This window comes from Berghia stephanieae, chromosome 5 (genome assembly GCF_034508935.2).
Source record: "Berghia stephanieae isolate SIO BIC M18660-M18661 chromosome 5, UCSD_Bste_1.3, whole genome shotgun sequence".
NCBI classification, from domain to species: domain Eukaryota; kingdom Metazoa; phylum Mollusca; class Gastropoda; order Nudibranchia; family Aeolidiidae; genus Berghia; species Berghia stephanieae.
Window position 1 is genome coordinate 33,199,505 of NC_088364.1, and position 15,000 is coordinate 33,214,504.

The 15,000-nt window shown below is 34.6% G+C and overlaps 2 protein-coding genes across 15 annotated transcripts in view; one reads left to right on the forward strand and one right to left on the reverse strand.

Moving 5' to 3' along the window:
• Window positions 1–15,000, forward strand: part of LOC144972788 (uncharacterized) — a 160,525-nt gene that overhangs the window by 58,097 nt on the left and 87,428 nt on the right. The window lies entirely within an intron of this gene.
• LOC144973925 (uncharacterized) overlaps window positions 12,492–15,000 on the reverse strand; it is a 25,526-nt gene continuing 23,017 nt past the window's right edge. The window contains exons 4-5 of the mRNA XM_078916812.1: window positions 13,128–13,312; window positions 12,492–12,773 (exon numbers count right to left, since the gene is read on the reverse strand). Coding sequence (XP_078772938.1) covers window positions 12,492–12,773; window positions 13,128–13,312 — 467 coding nt within the window. The remainder of the gene's footprint in view (window positions 12,774–13,127; window positions 13,313–15,000) is intronic.

Here is a 15,000-nt window from a genome sequence, read left to right on the forward strand (position 1 = left end):
ATTATTATTATTATTATTATTATTATCATTATATACTTCTGAAAGTCTATAAATTGATATACAGTTAATCTTTGCATGGGATGGAATATTCTGCAAGTTATTTTATATACAGTTAGTCTTTGCATGAGATGGAATATTCTGCAAGCTATTTTTCTGAGCTTCGCAAATGTTGTGATGTTAACTAGAACGTGATGACATCTAATTGCAGATGAACATTACTTTATCAAAAGCCTTCCCTTCCATAGAATTTCAGGATTGAATTATAGAGACCCAAGGGCTATTTTTACATTGAATTGCTTGAAGACATACATAGTTAATACAAAATTATCATGTAAATTGAAAATCTTTTAGCAATGAATCGAGTATACACCAAGGAAAACAAAAATAATCCACCACTCAACAAATAGACTTCACTTTGATCTTGGAAATGCTATCGAATAAAAAAACAGCAACAAAGCCATAAGCAACAAGTTGGACTCATGCAGCACACTTTTCTTTATAGCTTTAAGCCATTCTATAATTATATATATATATATATATATATATATATATATATATATATATATATATATATATATATATATATGTATGTATATACATACATGTATATCGGGTGCGAGAAAAATAAAACTGGAAATGTTTAGAGGCCTGTAGCTGCCAGACATTAAACAATGCAAGTCAAAATATTTACCACAATTATACCCATTTATTGAAAAGTAAATACACTTTTACCGTAAAATATGTTAGAAAGTGTCAACTCAACGATTGTTTTAATAAACGAACCGCAATTTCACCATATTGATGTTTTGAGACGTAATTCTCAAATCTTGATATCATCTGCAGGTTTCCCATTTTTGATTTAAGACTATGCATAGCGTTTATCTACGTAATTCTATTAATTTTCTAATGTCCAGTATTGTGATTCATCCTTCTGCATCTTGAATCTACTCTTTTGTCTTTGCTTCTATATAGCACCTTGTTTGACTCTTTTTGACCATGTTGGACATCATTGACCACTATTTGCTGTAATTTAATTAATTCAAGACAGGATCATTGAAGGCTACTTATTTTGAGAAAAAAAGCATCAAATCTCATTTATTCTTTATATTGAGGAGCATTGTTAAAAGAAATATTGAAAAAAATATTCCATACTCTATTCTGATCGACCATTTTTTAACAAGACGAGACTCACCCGACAACAGTCACACAACATTGCTAAAAACAAAACTCAAGTTTGTGGAAATGTCGATATCGTGTGATTTATAGGAATTTGGTATCACTGGAATAGTTCCTTTACCAATGCAGGATTTTAAATTAAACTTAACAAGTACTAATTCAAGGATTTGTTCTTGGAGCTTGTCAATTTTCGAATGTTTCTGATCTTTGCTTCATATTGAAACAGCGACATACTCTTTTTTTTTCAGTTTCTTTTCTCGCATCCAATATATATATATATATATATATATATATATATATATATATATATATATATATATATATATATAAAATATAATATGAAATAGTCCAAACCTATTCTTAACGAATTAATTAATTCAGAGTCACTGGACAATATGCCATCGATATAAGATTATCCTCAGCCTATCAGCTCTTGTTCATTCATTGACTAGTACATAATTCTTATGGAAGAATAAGATTCTGCCATTTTCTTTGTTGTTAGGGGTTCGTTGCGTTATCGACCGATATCATCTGAACCATTGATGAGCTAATCAGGTAATTTGTATTTCCTACCTCTCCGTGATCGGCACGTCAGGCAGTCAATTATGATTCTTGTTTAGTTTTGTCTTGAGAACGTCAGGAGTCAATTTTGATTGTTGTTTTGTATTTTGCACCAAAGTATATAATGCCAGTTTGCAATTTCTGACATTGTGCAAGTCCTATTACTCATTGAGTAACTTAAGACAAAATGTGATAATGTCCACTAACGGAATATGGTTTATATAATTTATATTGTATATCTTATGTGCTATGTAGTCCTTCAGAACCATTGGGCCCATGGAGCCGGAGTTTATACCGTTTTATAAAGCGTGAAAGGGACAATAGCAATTTCTTGCTATCCTTTGGATATGACGCTAATATATCGCAAAGTACTTTCCGCCAAATCTCACAGATTCAGCTACACATCCACTGCTGAGTGGACAAGGGGCCAGAATCAATCTCCAATGAACCCGGGATCAATCTTATTCCCTTTGCGTGTGAAACGAATGCTCTACCAACTCTGCTATGCCTGACGCTGATCTATAAATTTGTCCACAGTTTTCTTTCGAAATCTTAAAGGGCTGTTTCTATTTCATTATTGGTATTTGGTCTGAAGTTTTTGAATTGTTTTTCATTGTATAACCCACTGAAATTGATGGACATAAAATCCTCTTATGTTTATTTATTCAACCTATTCAACACCCCCCCCCCCCAAATAACAATACTTGGAATTGATGTCCTTTTGTGTCGAATATTCTAAAAATGATCGTTTGGCAAAGCTATATATATATATATATTATATCAAGGAGGACTTTAGAGAATATGTGTATGTATGTGTGTGTGTGTGTGTGTGTATGCGGCTATGGTGTGGTCTAGTGGTATGACACCCACTTTCGGATCGGAAGGTCCTTGGTTCGAGCCTCGCTCGGCGCATGAGTCCTTAGATGACACCCACTTTCGGATCAGAAGGTCCTGGGTTCGAGCCTCGCTCGGCGCATGAGTCCTTAGAGAAGGCTCTTTACTCACCTTCTCTAACCGTACTCAGGTGTTAAATGTCGATAAAATTGAAATATCGCCTAAAAAGGCATCATGTCCCGTCCTACATGTTAAATGTTGCTGTTGGTAAACGCAAGTATAATCTGAATTGAACTTCTTTACGTCTGGTTGACGAGGACATTCTATTAGGTGTGATAAACGTAAAGATGTCGATGATGGCTCGGCGTTCATTGACCTCTTGTGAAACAAAAATCACGCATTATTTGACAAGTCATACGTTATGAAACACACTGAGGGCGGCAAAACATTGGAAACCTGCTTCTAATCTATATTTGACTTATTCAGATGTATCTTATAATAGTTTCTGTATTCCTTTAAACCCACCTTTTCAAATATGCTTGGATGCTGAGTTAGGAGTCTGAAGATTGCAGTGGCTTATTATTGTGCTTGGACTGCGTGCTCTAAAGTAAAATAGCTTGGGAATTGCCTTGAAGGGATGGTTTCTCAAAAGTCTCCTTTAAATCATTTAATATTCGTTAAATGACTTTTTTGTTGTTGAATCCATTAGCTTATGTTAACTTTAGAGGTTGAGTTCAACGCCAGTAATAAAGGAAGATAATGGAATAATAAAAGTATTTAGATAAGTCATCGCGTAGTGAAGATAAGAAATATGAGACACAGATGACTTGTTCAACTGATTTCAGGAGTGTAAAAAAAATTCTTACACTGACACTGAATACACAATTTTGTCAAAAGGGAGGCATTCAAATGGTTACAAAATTAACATTATTTTAAACGTTAACATTGACATAATAATATACGAAAGTGAGATGACTTACAAGAATATGAAAAGAATATCTCTTCTCAAAATTTTATCACATAATTCCATCTTCGTGGACAATGCTCAGAGAAATCAAGCGATCTCTTTCCAAAGCAAGAGCAAAAAAAAAAAAGCTGCAGGAATGGACAAATGATATAGTAGGATCGACGAGTTAGCAAGGCAGTGGACCAGTAAAGAATCCACCTCCCTAAATTTAAGGGGTCCAAAGGAGAATTCCCACCGGCAGCAATCCTTGTGCTTATTTGTGGAAAACGAATAGTCTCCATAACTGTAGCATTTCCGATCATTTTGAATTTAAATTAAATTTTGATCTCTGCTCTATATCGACATAATACCACGTTGAGGTTACAAATATCTTCTCTGATTCTGAATCTGAATGTGACGCTGATCTTTCAATTTCCAGTCAGGTCAGTAAGTAATACTATAAAAACAATTTAAAAAAAACCAAAACAATCTAATTTCTCCTCAGCAACTTGCCTCCTTCAAGTGCTTCATTGACTTCCTATTGAGAAGCGAATAATGTATAAATGTAATTCGTCAATAAGGAAAAATAACCTAATTCAAAGAACCGTGCCAATTTGGAATAATCTAAAGTTCGAGACACAAAATTCTAATTCAGTTAATATTTTAAAGAATGTCATTGATAACGAACTTACCAATATAATATTTGATTGTAATGAATAATGTAACATGACATTGGATATTATTGCAATTTCTATATCAATTATTTGAAACTCTCGAATGTATAAAGTTGGACATGCCAAATGAATGTAAATAGTTAGTTATACTACGAATATTGAATATGACACTTATTTATGTATTTGATATTTAAAACTCGATATTATCAATCAACATTGACTGGTGTCCATATAATTTATAAATGTATCGATGCCTAAAAGTTATACAGAGCATTTAACGGTTTTTAGAACCTATTAGCTCTTAAACGATACGAATTTGAAGATTGGACTCTTATTTTCTTTTTGAATGGCGTTTTCTTTGAATGCGTGAATTAAGCTGTATTTTTAGTTGGTCTGGCGAGGTGACCGTCATTCTGTTTGTAATTTTGAACATACGAGTTAATCATTGTTCTTTCCGTGTATCGTGTAAGGGTGTCTTTCCAATTGTGTGATCATTACGCTGCTCTTGGGGCTGCAATGAAGACTTTTGCAACGCGGGGCTGGGTAGGTTTAATTGCGTTTATTGTACTGGAATAATAATCTTAGATTTCTATCACGCGTATAATATAGGGGGTTACTTTCAGGAATGTTCCTCACGTTCCTCACCAAAAATCAACAAAAAAAAACTGGTCTTTTTAAAGAGTCTGCATAAAACCTGCTATTTGTTTAATAGTTAGCAACACAAGTTATTTATACATAATAGACTAAATAGTCGTCTCAAACGGGTATAATCACAAGCCAAAAATAAAAATGGATTTTAAATTTAACATGATCAGAAATTTCAGTTTTTAAAGTTTGTTACTTTGATAAACTATATACATTTAAGTCAACAAAACATGAAAACTTGAGCCAAATTTCATTTATTAAAAAAAAAATTACGAACAAAGTTTTTAGCATTGTTAACCAACGCGACAAAATACCCCTTGTGAGATGTTAAGTCATATTTGCTTGTTGCATTTTGCAAAATATGAATTAAACAAAGTCTCACCATGGCTTGCCCAATCCATACAACTACATCTGAGTTAAATCACTTAGGCTGGGGTGTTTTGTTATCCGAGCCCAATAGAAAATTTAGAAAAACACTATCTAGTGCACGATTGTTACCTTATTGGGTGCGGATATGGGTTCATGTCTGGCTTTAACGGATTCTTAGTCACAATAACATTGGAAACTCCTGGTCTAAGCACACGCATCACATTTTAGATTTCTCACTGTTGTCTGTTCATGACTTGAAATACCTTAATTTTCCTTTTGCAAGGTATTTGATTTTCACTTTAACTTTTTAAAAATTTATCCTCTACATTATTTTATCTTGATAAAAATGAAATGGATCCACTCCTTTTTAGTAAGATCAATAGTGCATCATTAAGAGACGAGAGTTTTGTTGTTAGATATCTAATGTTTGAGACGTGCCAAGGAGAGCTATAAGAGAAGAGTCCGTCCTAGTAACTTGAATCATTAACAACAACAAAAGTACGTAGATACAAAGAGAATAAATTTATTTTCAAGTGAAGTGCTGTAGGAGGATCTTATGAATCCTACAGAACATTGAATTTATAGTCGCGATAAGAATGAAACTTGGAATAAGTCTGTATATCTTATCAGGACAATATATATCTTTTTTTTAGAGTGGAAATAAAACTATGGTTTTGCATTTCTGGTCATTTCAAATCTAAAATCAATTTTAATAATAATAATAATAATAATAATAATAATAATAATAATAATAATAATATAAAAATAATGATAATAATAATAATAATAATAATAATAATAATAATAATAATAATAATAATAATAATAATAATAATAATAATAAAATTATTATTATTATTATTATTATTATAATGATTATAATATAATAATATAATAATAATAATAATAATAATAATAATAATAATAATAATAATAATAATAATAATAATAATGCAATGTACTTTTATTCTAGCGCCCTCCCATATATCGAGGTGACCAATATATACATAGCATGCGATATATACATTATAAAATCTACCCTTACATAATATCGTTAGCATTTAAAATATGAGAATACAGAATTATTACATAAATGATAATGATGGTAAACAAAGTTTATGAGGTGACAAAACACATACGGTTTATGATTAAAACTATAGTATATACATTAAGTTTGCTACATTTTAGCAACTGATTCACCCTAAAATAACATCCGTATGAGACGGTGTTCACATACTGTGAGGTTCAAAATAGCAATAGAGATAGAGAGTATCCAAAGCAAAAAAGAAAAACATAATAGAATAAGGACTTAGATGAGGAAGAAAAGGAAGAGGAGAAGAAGAGTGAGGAGAGGGTTGATGATGTAGAAGATAACGTGAATGAGCATCAGGAAAAAAAGAGAGAAGAAGACGGGAAAGAAAAGGAGAAGAAGAAGGAGAGGAGAAAGAAGATGGAGTAGAGGAAGACATTTTGTGAAAATAGGAACGGGTGAGAGAAGAAGAGGAGAAGGAGGAGGAGAGGAGGAAGAGGAGAGAAAGAAAAGAGAGAGAAGAAAAGAAGAGAGAAGAAGAAGAAGAAGAAGAAGAAGAAGAAGAAGAGGAAGAAGAAGAAGAAGAAGAAGAAGAGAAGGAAGAAGAAGAAGAGGAAGAAGAAGAGAAGAAGAAGAAGCAGAAGAAGAAGAAGAAGAAGAAGAAGAAAGATAGGAAGCGGAATAGAAGAAGGAGGAAAGGGTAGAAGTAAGGAGGAGGACGAGGAGGAGGAGGAGGAGGAGGAGGTGGTGGTGCTGGAGGAGGATGAGGAGAGGAGGAGTAGGAGGAAGAAGAAGAAGAAGAAGAAGAAGAAGAAGAAGAAGAAGAGGAAGAAGAAGAAGAAGAAGAAGAAGAAGAAGAAGAAGAAGAAGAAGAAGAAGAAGAAGAAGAAGAAGAAGAAGAAGAAGAAGAAGAAGAAGTGGATTATAGGGATGGGGACAAAAATGAGGAAGAAAAGGAAGAAAGAGATTATCTATTGAGCTATGCTAAGTTGGTAGAGCATTCGATTCACATGCAAAGGGACCGAGATCGACCCCGAGTGCAGTCAATATTTTTTCTGACCCCGCCTGTCCACCCAGCAGTGAATGGGTAGCTGAGTCTGTTAGCTTTAGCGGAAAGTACTTTACGATAGACTAGCGTCCTGCCCAAAGGATACCATGCAATATCTATTGTCCTTTTCACGCTAGAGAAACCGAGATAAACTCCGGCAACATGGGCCGAATGGCTCTGAAGGATTTTTACTAATATTAAACTAGTTTTAGATGGAACCGAATCTTCATTATTATAAATTGCAACTGTTCAAATAATGGAATGTTTTATCTAGTCTAGCGAAATGAAAACACGTTTATTCAAATTAATCTGTAACCGCAAACACTGGAACTAACAAAATCAATGAAATAGATCAAGTGACCCATTTTCTGGGCGAACATTTCGACTCATATATCAATCTCAATTCGCCAACAGGATGTGACCTCATTTATTCAGTCTCACTCCACTTTCCATAACGTATTTGCTTTCTTTTTAGTTGAACAATAACTTGGTCTATTTACACGACACGACGCAATACAAAAAATATTATGGTGGCTGTCCAATAGTCATAATAACAACAAATAACAGTCTTGGGATAATAATAAAAAAGATTGAGTTCCAACATTTAATGAAATAGTCATAAAAATCCGAGCATATAAACAGTCTGGTAACTTTTTTCTCACAAAAATCTACATGTATATCCGATATACTTAAGGATGAAACGGACATATTTCCATAATATGAATATAGCGCCCAACACTTGCAGGTAACTAATGAATATGTCATATAAAAGTTGGTGAAATGCACCCGTTTTATAATCATTTAATTTAGGAAAACAAATGGGCCAACAAAATATAAACCTCAATGCTTGATTACTACTACTGCCCTGAAATTAGGTTGCTCTGATTTGAAACGGTGTTATTGTATAGTATCCAACAAATTAGGATGAAAGAGACGAGAAATAAAATTTAATTTTAAAAAAGTCAGGCTCCCTCAGCAAGCTGCATGCTCATGTTCTGAGTAAAGCGGATTTAAATATTGTGTGGTTTAAACATAACCCCTGCATATTTTGAGATTTAGTGAAAATGAGTGAAATCTAAATGTGAAACTGTAACCACTAAAATGGAATGACTATAAATATCCACTACGCCATCGTTCCACCCTCAACTTTACACGTCTCCAATTTACAAATCTCTTCCATTCCACTTATGCGAATTCCACCTTCACTTCCGAAATTCTCCCAGATCAACTTCTCCGTCCTCTGGCCCAGGTACTAAACTGCCATAAAATCACAAAACATCTTACTTCATATCTTCAAAATATACCGACATGTTGAAATGACCCAAACATTTTTAAAAAGACGTAAACCCGGAATTAAAATCTGGAGTTAAAGACTGTTTTTGGCAAGTTGGGTGATATCGTAATCTACCTAAATATAAAGTAAAAGACTTTTGGCTAAAATGAGAAAACGATGTTTTGTCAGTGTATGGCAGTGAAGCTCTTGCTCAAATCCAGACTGTCAATCTATCCTCAGAAAAGTGTCAGCTGGTGCCACTCCAGCAGGGAGCTCAGTTCTCATTAGCAATAGTTACTTTGTAACTCTCTCCGTTTAATTGTGGCCTTACTCGACAGTCTGAGAGTCCGGAAAACGGCCCAAGTAATGATAGGGGTGACTCAAGATGTCTTTTTTTTTGCTCTCTCTCTCTCTCTCTCTCTCTCTCTCTCTTTCTCTCTCTCTATCTCTCTCTCTCTATCTCTCTCTCTCTTTCTCTCTCTCTATCTCTCTCTCTCTCTCTTTCATTTGACAAAATGAGAATTTAAGCTCCTGTTGATATATTCGAGATATACTGGACCTCATCATGGTCAGCCAAGAAGCGTCAGTTGTATCTTAAAACCTTTGAACAAGTAACACTCGCGGCAGTTGCCAATGAAGTTGGCATTAGTATTAACCAAACGTAATATGTGCTATGTTAAGTTCCAAATCAAGCAAAAAGAGAGATAGATTTAAGAACATCTTGGAAAGTTTACCTGGTTGTCTTAATCCCCTTTTGTATCTTTGCCAAATTGTCCACATGATCTAAGACGGACTCTATTGTCGTGTTTTCAGGAATCCCTTTTTGTGTGCATGCCCAGCTCACATGTGGACGGGAACCTTTCGGAGATCAAACATTTGTAACTTCTACAATATTGTTTCAAGCATTTGCCATACTAGAAAGTATAGTCCCGGGACATCCCCCATATTATTAGTATTATTATTATTATTATTATTATTATTATTATTATTATTATTATTATTATTATTATTATTATTATTATTATTATTATTAATAATAATATAATTATTATTTATTATATTATTATTATTATTATATATTATTATTATTATTATTATTATTATTTTATATTATTATAATTATTATTTGCAGTCAAGATTTTTTTAAATGACAGACTTTGATTATTTACAGGGAAAAGACATTGACAAGAGCGGTATGCACTATGTGGACGGGCATTCTTTCTAATTGCTTCGTCAGATAATGTGTGTTAAGACTAATGTGGCCAATTTTATTCTTAAACAATTATTATAAACTGTCTTATTCGTTCGACAATTGTACCCTATAAACACGCCATCAGACGGGTACATCAAACACTTAAACTGTGCGGATTCTTATTCGAATTAATGAAGACTTTTTAAAACCAATATTGAATCAATTTATAAAGATTTGTGAAACGTTCTGACCTTCTAGAAATCGAACTCTTCAAAATAATTGCCAAGCTATTTTGATGATATCTTGAATACATAACGACCGGCTGACATGGCGCCTCAGATTCTGAACTCCTGTTACAATTTTGACAAAGACAATTTCAAATGACGATCGTTGTACAAATAAATCGGTATAGTTAGTTATTTCATCGTGTCATAACTGTGCTGATGGCTAACACAATTGAAGGCCATCTGATTCCGCTGGTAGGCATTGGTCGGAGGTGGCTATGATATACTGGCTTCTTGTAAAAGATAATTTTGTTTGAACTCATTATCAATCAGGCTCTTGAAAAGGACTACAAATGTAACCAGCCATCTCTAAATAATGAGCTGGCTGATAAAATAGAATTTAAGTGTACGGGAGAAAAAATATAGATGCCCACTTTTTGAAACCTCTATGACTGCTACTCCCACCCCTTGAATGATGTCAGGGATCCATACCGAGTTATAGTTATGGATCCCCCCCCCCCCCCCCCCCCCGTTTTACTCATAGAGGGAAAGCTCAGACCCCGGACATCACTCGAACGTGGCGATGACAAAAACATTCCAAAGAGTGAACATCTGTGGTTTTGCCCCTGTATTCTTCAATTGTGAGCTTTACTTATGAAGTATGAATCGAAATAAATTATTTATTTGTTTTGTTTCTTGAGCTTAAAAATAACCCAACACAATTACTCAATTTCCTTCATGGAGTAATTCCGACCAGATTGAAGCAGTGGGAGACACGTCCGCTCTATTTCATCGATATAAACACATACTCATCGATCCATTTGTTTTTATTCCATAGCATTCCATACATCAATCAAATTCTTTTCATCCATCGTCAGTTATTCTCGTCTTCTTCCCCTTCTCTCCCCTCCCAGTCAAAGATTATCCCCCATCCCCACCTCATGTCTCAAGAGAGTCTCCGCCACAATAAGCTCTTATTTAGTTACTATTGTTTTCTCATGATGGCGTCAGTCTGAATGGAATCGAAATAAGCCCAGGCGTAGAGGGGATCCACCCTGGTCCCTTCTTAATTTGGCGCCATTCAAGAATAACAACAAGAAAAAATACGCCGACCATGATAAAAAAAAAAATCCCTTTATTTTCTCTAAGGGGAGGGAAGCCTGGAATAACCTATGTGTTAGCCGCAGGGCAGCGCCGTAAACAGACTTGCTCAAGGCCACACAGCGAGACGGGTGGTCGAACTCGGTAACGTTTGAGTACGAAGCAAAGACCATACCGCTGAGCCACGTCGCTGTCTTTTTACACCGTTGTTTGGTCAAAACAACAATCACATAGCAATGATGATGATGATGATGATGATGATGATGATGATGATGATGATGATGATGATGATGTGATGAAGATGATGATGGTGATGATGGCGTTACACCAAACACCCAACTAAAACCTATGTCAAGGGCAAGTTATATTTTGCATATTTATTGAGCATATGTAGTTGCATCGTCTCGTAGTGACTCTTTAACAGTAGACAGATATTGTCGTGTCCAAAGGAAAATTTAATCAACTACAGTCAACCAAAGGAAAAATTAATCAACTATTAAGGTTATGAAAATGACAAACATGAAATTAATCCCCATCTTGTAATAATGGAGAAATATATCAATTAGACTATAAACGTTCAAGGTTACACACAGTTTTGTGTGTCGGTACGCTTAATCCGACCGGTGAATGTTGTGAATTTCTAACTCAACGCATTTTATCAATATAAGAAAAAAATACAAGAAAAAAAACAACCCAAAAATCAGTCTACCTCGACTGGGAATTGAATCTCAGACCTTCTGATTACCATCCAGACGTGCTACCGTTGCACCACAGAGGTTCCCAATTGTTTGGACAATTCTAATCCCTTTTTTCTCCACAGGGCTACGAGTTTTACCCCAGTTCGATCCTCAGTCGAGGTCGATTTTTTGGGATGTTTGTATTTCCTTGTATTTTTTCTTACTTTATTTGTCTGGTACCTTCATACATACTTGTTCAAAATTCACTCTCAAGCTTTCTCGTTAATAATAATAATAATAATAATAATAATAATAATAATAATAATAATAATAATAATAATAATAATAATAATAATAATAATAATATATCATGGTATATAGATAGCGCCTTGCCCATATCTCAATTAGGTAAAAGCGCTTGAGAGTAAAGTGACAAATTTCACTCAAAGATACAACCTCTCAAACATACAGTATGGAACAAAAGCAATATAAATCTACAGTGTTACATATTAAAAGAAACGTTTAAAGATATTTTTAAAAGAATTCTGCATCATTACTGTCTCTGATATATCTTTGAAGATGGTTCCACATAGGAACATTTTGCGAGTCATTTTTGGCTTCGCAAGAATGTGATTATCAGACTTTGCTTTCAGATTTCTGGCTGGGACGTAGAATTGAAGAATGTCATTCATGTATCAAGGACAACCAGAGTGCAGTGGTTTAAAAACAATAGTACAGATCTTATTCTATATGTTTCTCAACGGGAGGCAAGTGGAATTCTCTCAGCAAACCCGATGGAGATTGATTGCTCCTCTTTATATAAATAAGCCTGGCAGCATCGTTCTTGGCTACCTGAAGGGATTTTATTTTGTCTTTAGTAATATAAGAGAGGAGAGAAGTGCAATAATCTAGCTTTGACAGGATTAGAGAATCAACTAACAAGGCTGAGATGTCTCTTGCATTGAGATGTCTAACACTACGTATTCTTCTTATTTCCATGTCCTTACGATATGATTTACTTGGCTGGTAAAAGACAAATTTGAATCAATAAATACACCCACATTTCGAACAAACTAGCAGTTTCAATTACACTATTTCCGAAAACGATTGATTCACACTCTACAATTTTAAGAATTGCTGGCCGATAAATATTATTTCAGTTTTAGTATCGTCAACTTTTAGTCTGTTCACTTCCATCTGCGTTTTCAATTCAACAAAGCAAGATTGGAAACGTTCATTTACAATATGTAAGTGGTCGTAAGTTGCTGACTTAAAGATTTGAAAATCATCTGCACAAAATTGGTGATTTAGATTAAAATCCGAAATAATTGATCCAATGGGTTTCATGTACTTTGTAAAAAGAACTGGACCCAATACTGATCCCTGTGGCACACCAAATTTCAGAGGATGATATGATGATTTGACGTTTTTTAACCACAACAATCTGCCGAACCATTTCAGCGCCAGTCCCTTGACACCAAAAAGACGTTCGAGTCGATTCAACAGAATGTTGTGGTCAATCGTGTCAAATGCTGACGATAAGTCCAACATACACACTAGACCTGTAAATTCTCAGTCAATTAAATGAAATCAGTCAATTCTTCAAATTCAAATATTTTTAAAAAGGGAAGAAAGAATTGAATAAAGAAAGAATTCACGAATCGTAGTCGATTGACTGTAAAGTTAATTAGGAATGTTCCACAGCGCCACGCATAGCTCATGGGCCGTTTATATAAACGATGGATATATTGCCAAGGCTAAGCGACGCTTTTTAGAATTGCCGTGTCTGAACACACCCCAGTGTATTTTCACACAGCCTTCGTGAAATTATTTTTTCACTTTCCAAACCTGTCGTAGCCAATTTTAACTGAGCCGCCGAGCGATAAATTTCACTGTTTGGTCTAAGCCAAAATTGACCACATTTACTTTCTGCCATTGCTTTGCTTAAGTGAGCTTGCTGTTTACCTTTCATTTTGATTCTTTGGATTTTACCGCTACGACGAATTACGAAGAGTTTCAGTTTCAGTCAATTTTTATAGAGCTCATTTACAGGTCTACACAACATGTTCACCTCCTTCTTGTCAGCAGTTAAAAGCAAAGTATATACTACCCTTAACAGCACCGTCTGGGTGCTATGGTTTTCCCTATAAGTTGATTGGAATTGCTCATATAGATCATGCAATTTTAAATGTAAATGAAGGAGATATTTGAAACGGGTCTGTATTTTTTTAAAAATGTTATGGTCTAAACAGGGTTTCTTTGAAAGTGGCTTATTCAAAGCTGTCTTAAAACAAGAGGGGGCGATACCAGTTTGCAGGGACTGATTCAATATCTCAGTTATTGATGGAATAAGCACGTCAATGCAACAATTTAAAAGCGAAGTTGGAAGGGCATCTAGCTCACTAGATAATAGGATTCTCCAAAATAGGCTTACTGTCTAAAATGTGACCAATCGTCTCAAAACGGCATTATGTCGGGGCGAACATGTTTCTATTCAATTTTAAGCCCAACTTAACCCATTTAAATAAAAATAGATTTATCTATTGAGGAGAGTGAATACGTTGTCGTAAACCTGCAAAAATCTTAATTTATTACCAGCTCTGATATTATTTTCTTTTAAACTTGTTTTAATAAAAACACAATCTTAGTATATTACACAACAGATCGATGGGATGGGTCACAGAATATCGAAATCAAGTCAGTTTTGATTTCCTTTGTAATAATCAAAAGCCCTTATCATCATCAGCTTGTAAAGCTTCCCAGTTACATAACGGGTGGGAAATTTTTGTTTGTTTGTTTTTTGCCCAATGCATTTTAACCGTTGTTTTCTTATTGTTTTATTATTTCCAATACACACAGGCACATTCCTCCCGATTCTCACATCACAATGCACATCACTCGTCAAAATAAGCTCTTCACTTAGGGAGATATTTAATTTGCCACGAACAATAGCTCTCTTGGCACTTGGGGTCGTGACACTTTCGAACGCTTTCTGCCAAAAAATCAGCCATACTCATAATACACCAGCCTAAGACCGTTTTATAGGGTTTTGGCTCCTTTTCAACAACGCTGGCCTTATCAATAACTCAGTAGTGGATGTTAATATCGATTTATCGAACTCTGCCTTGTTAGCTGACAACAGTTGTACCATGTAGTATGTGTTTTATTTTGTTGGTCTGTGATACAGTCCGTTTCTCACTGTACACATCAGATAGGCGGCATTTGCACGTTACATCTGTACCCGTTATGC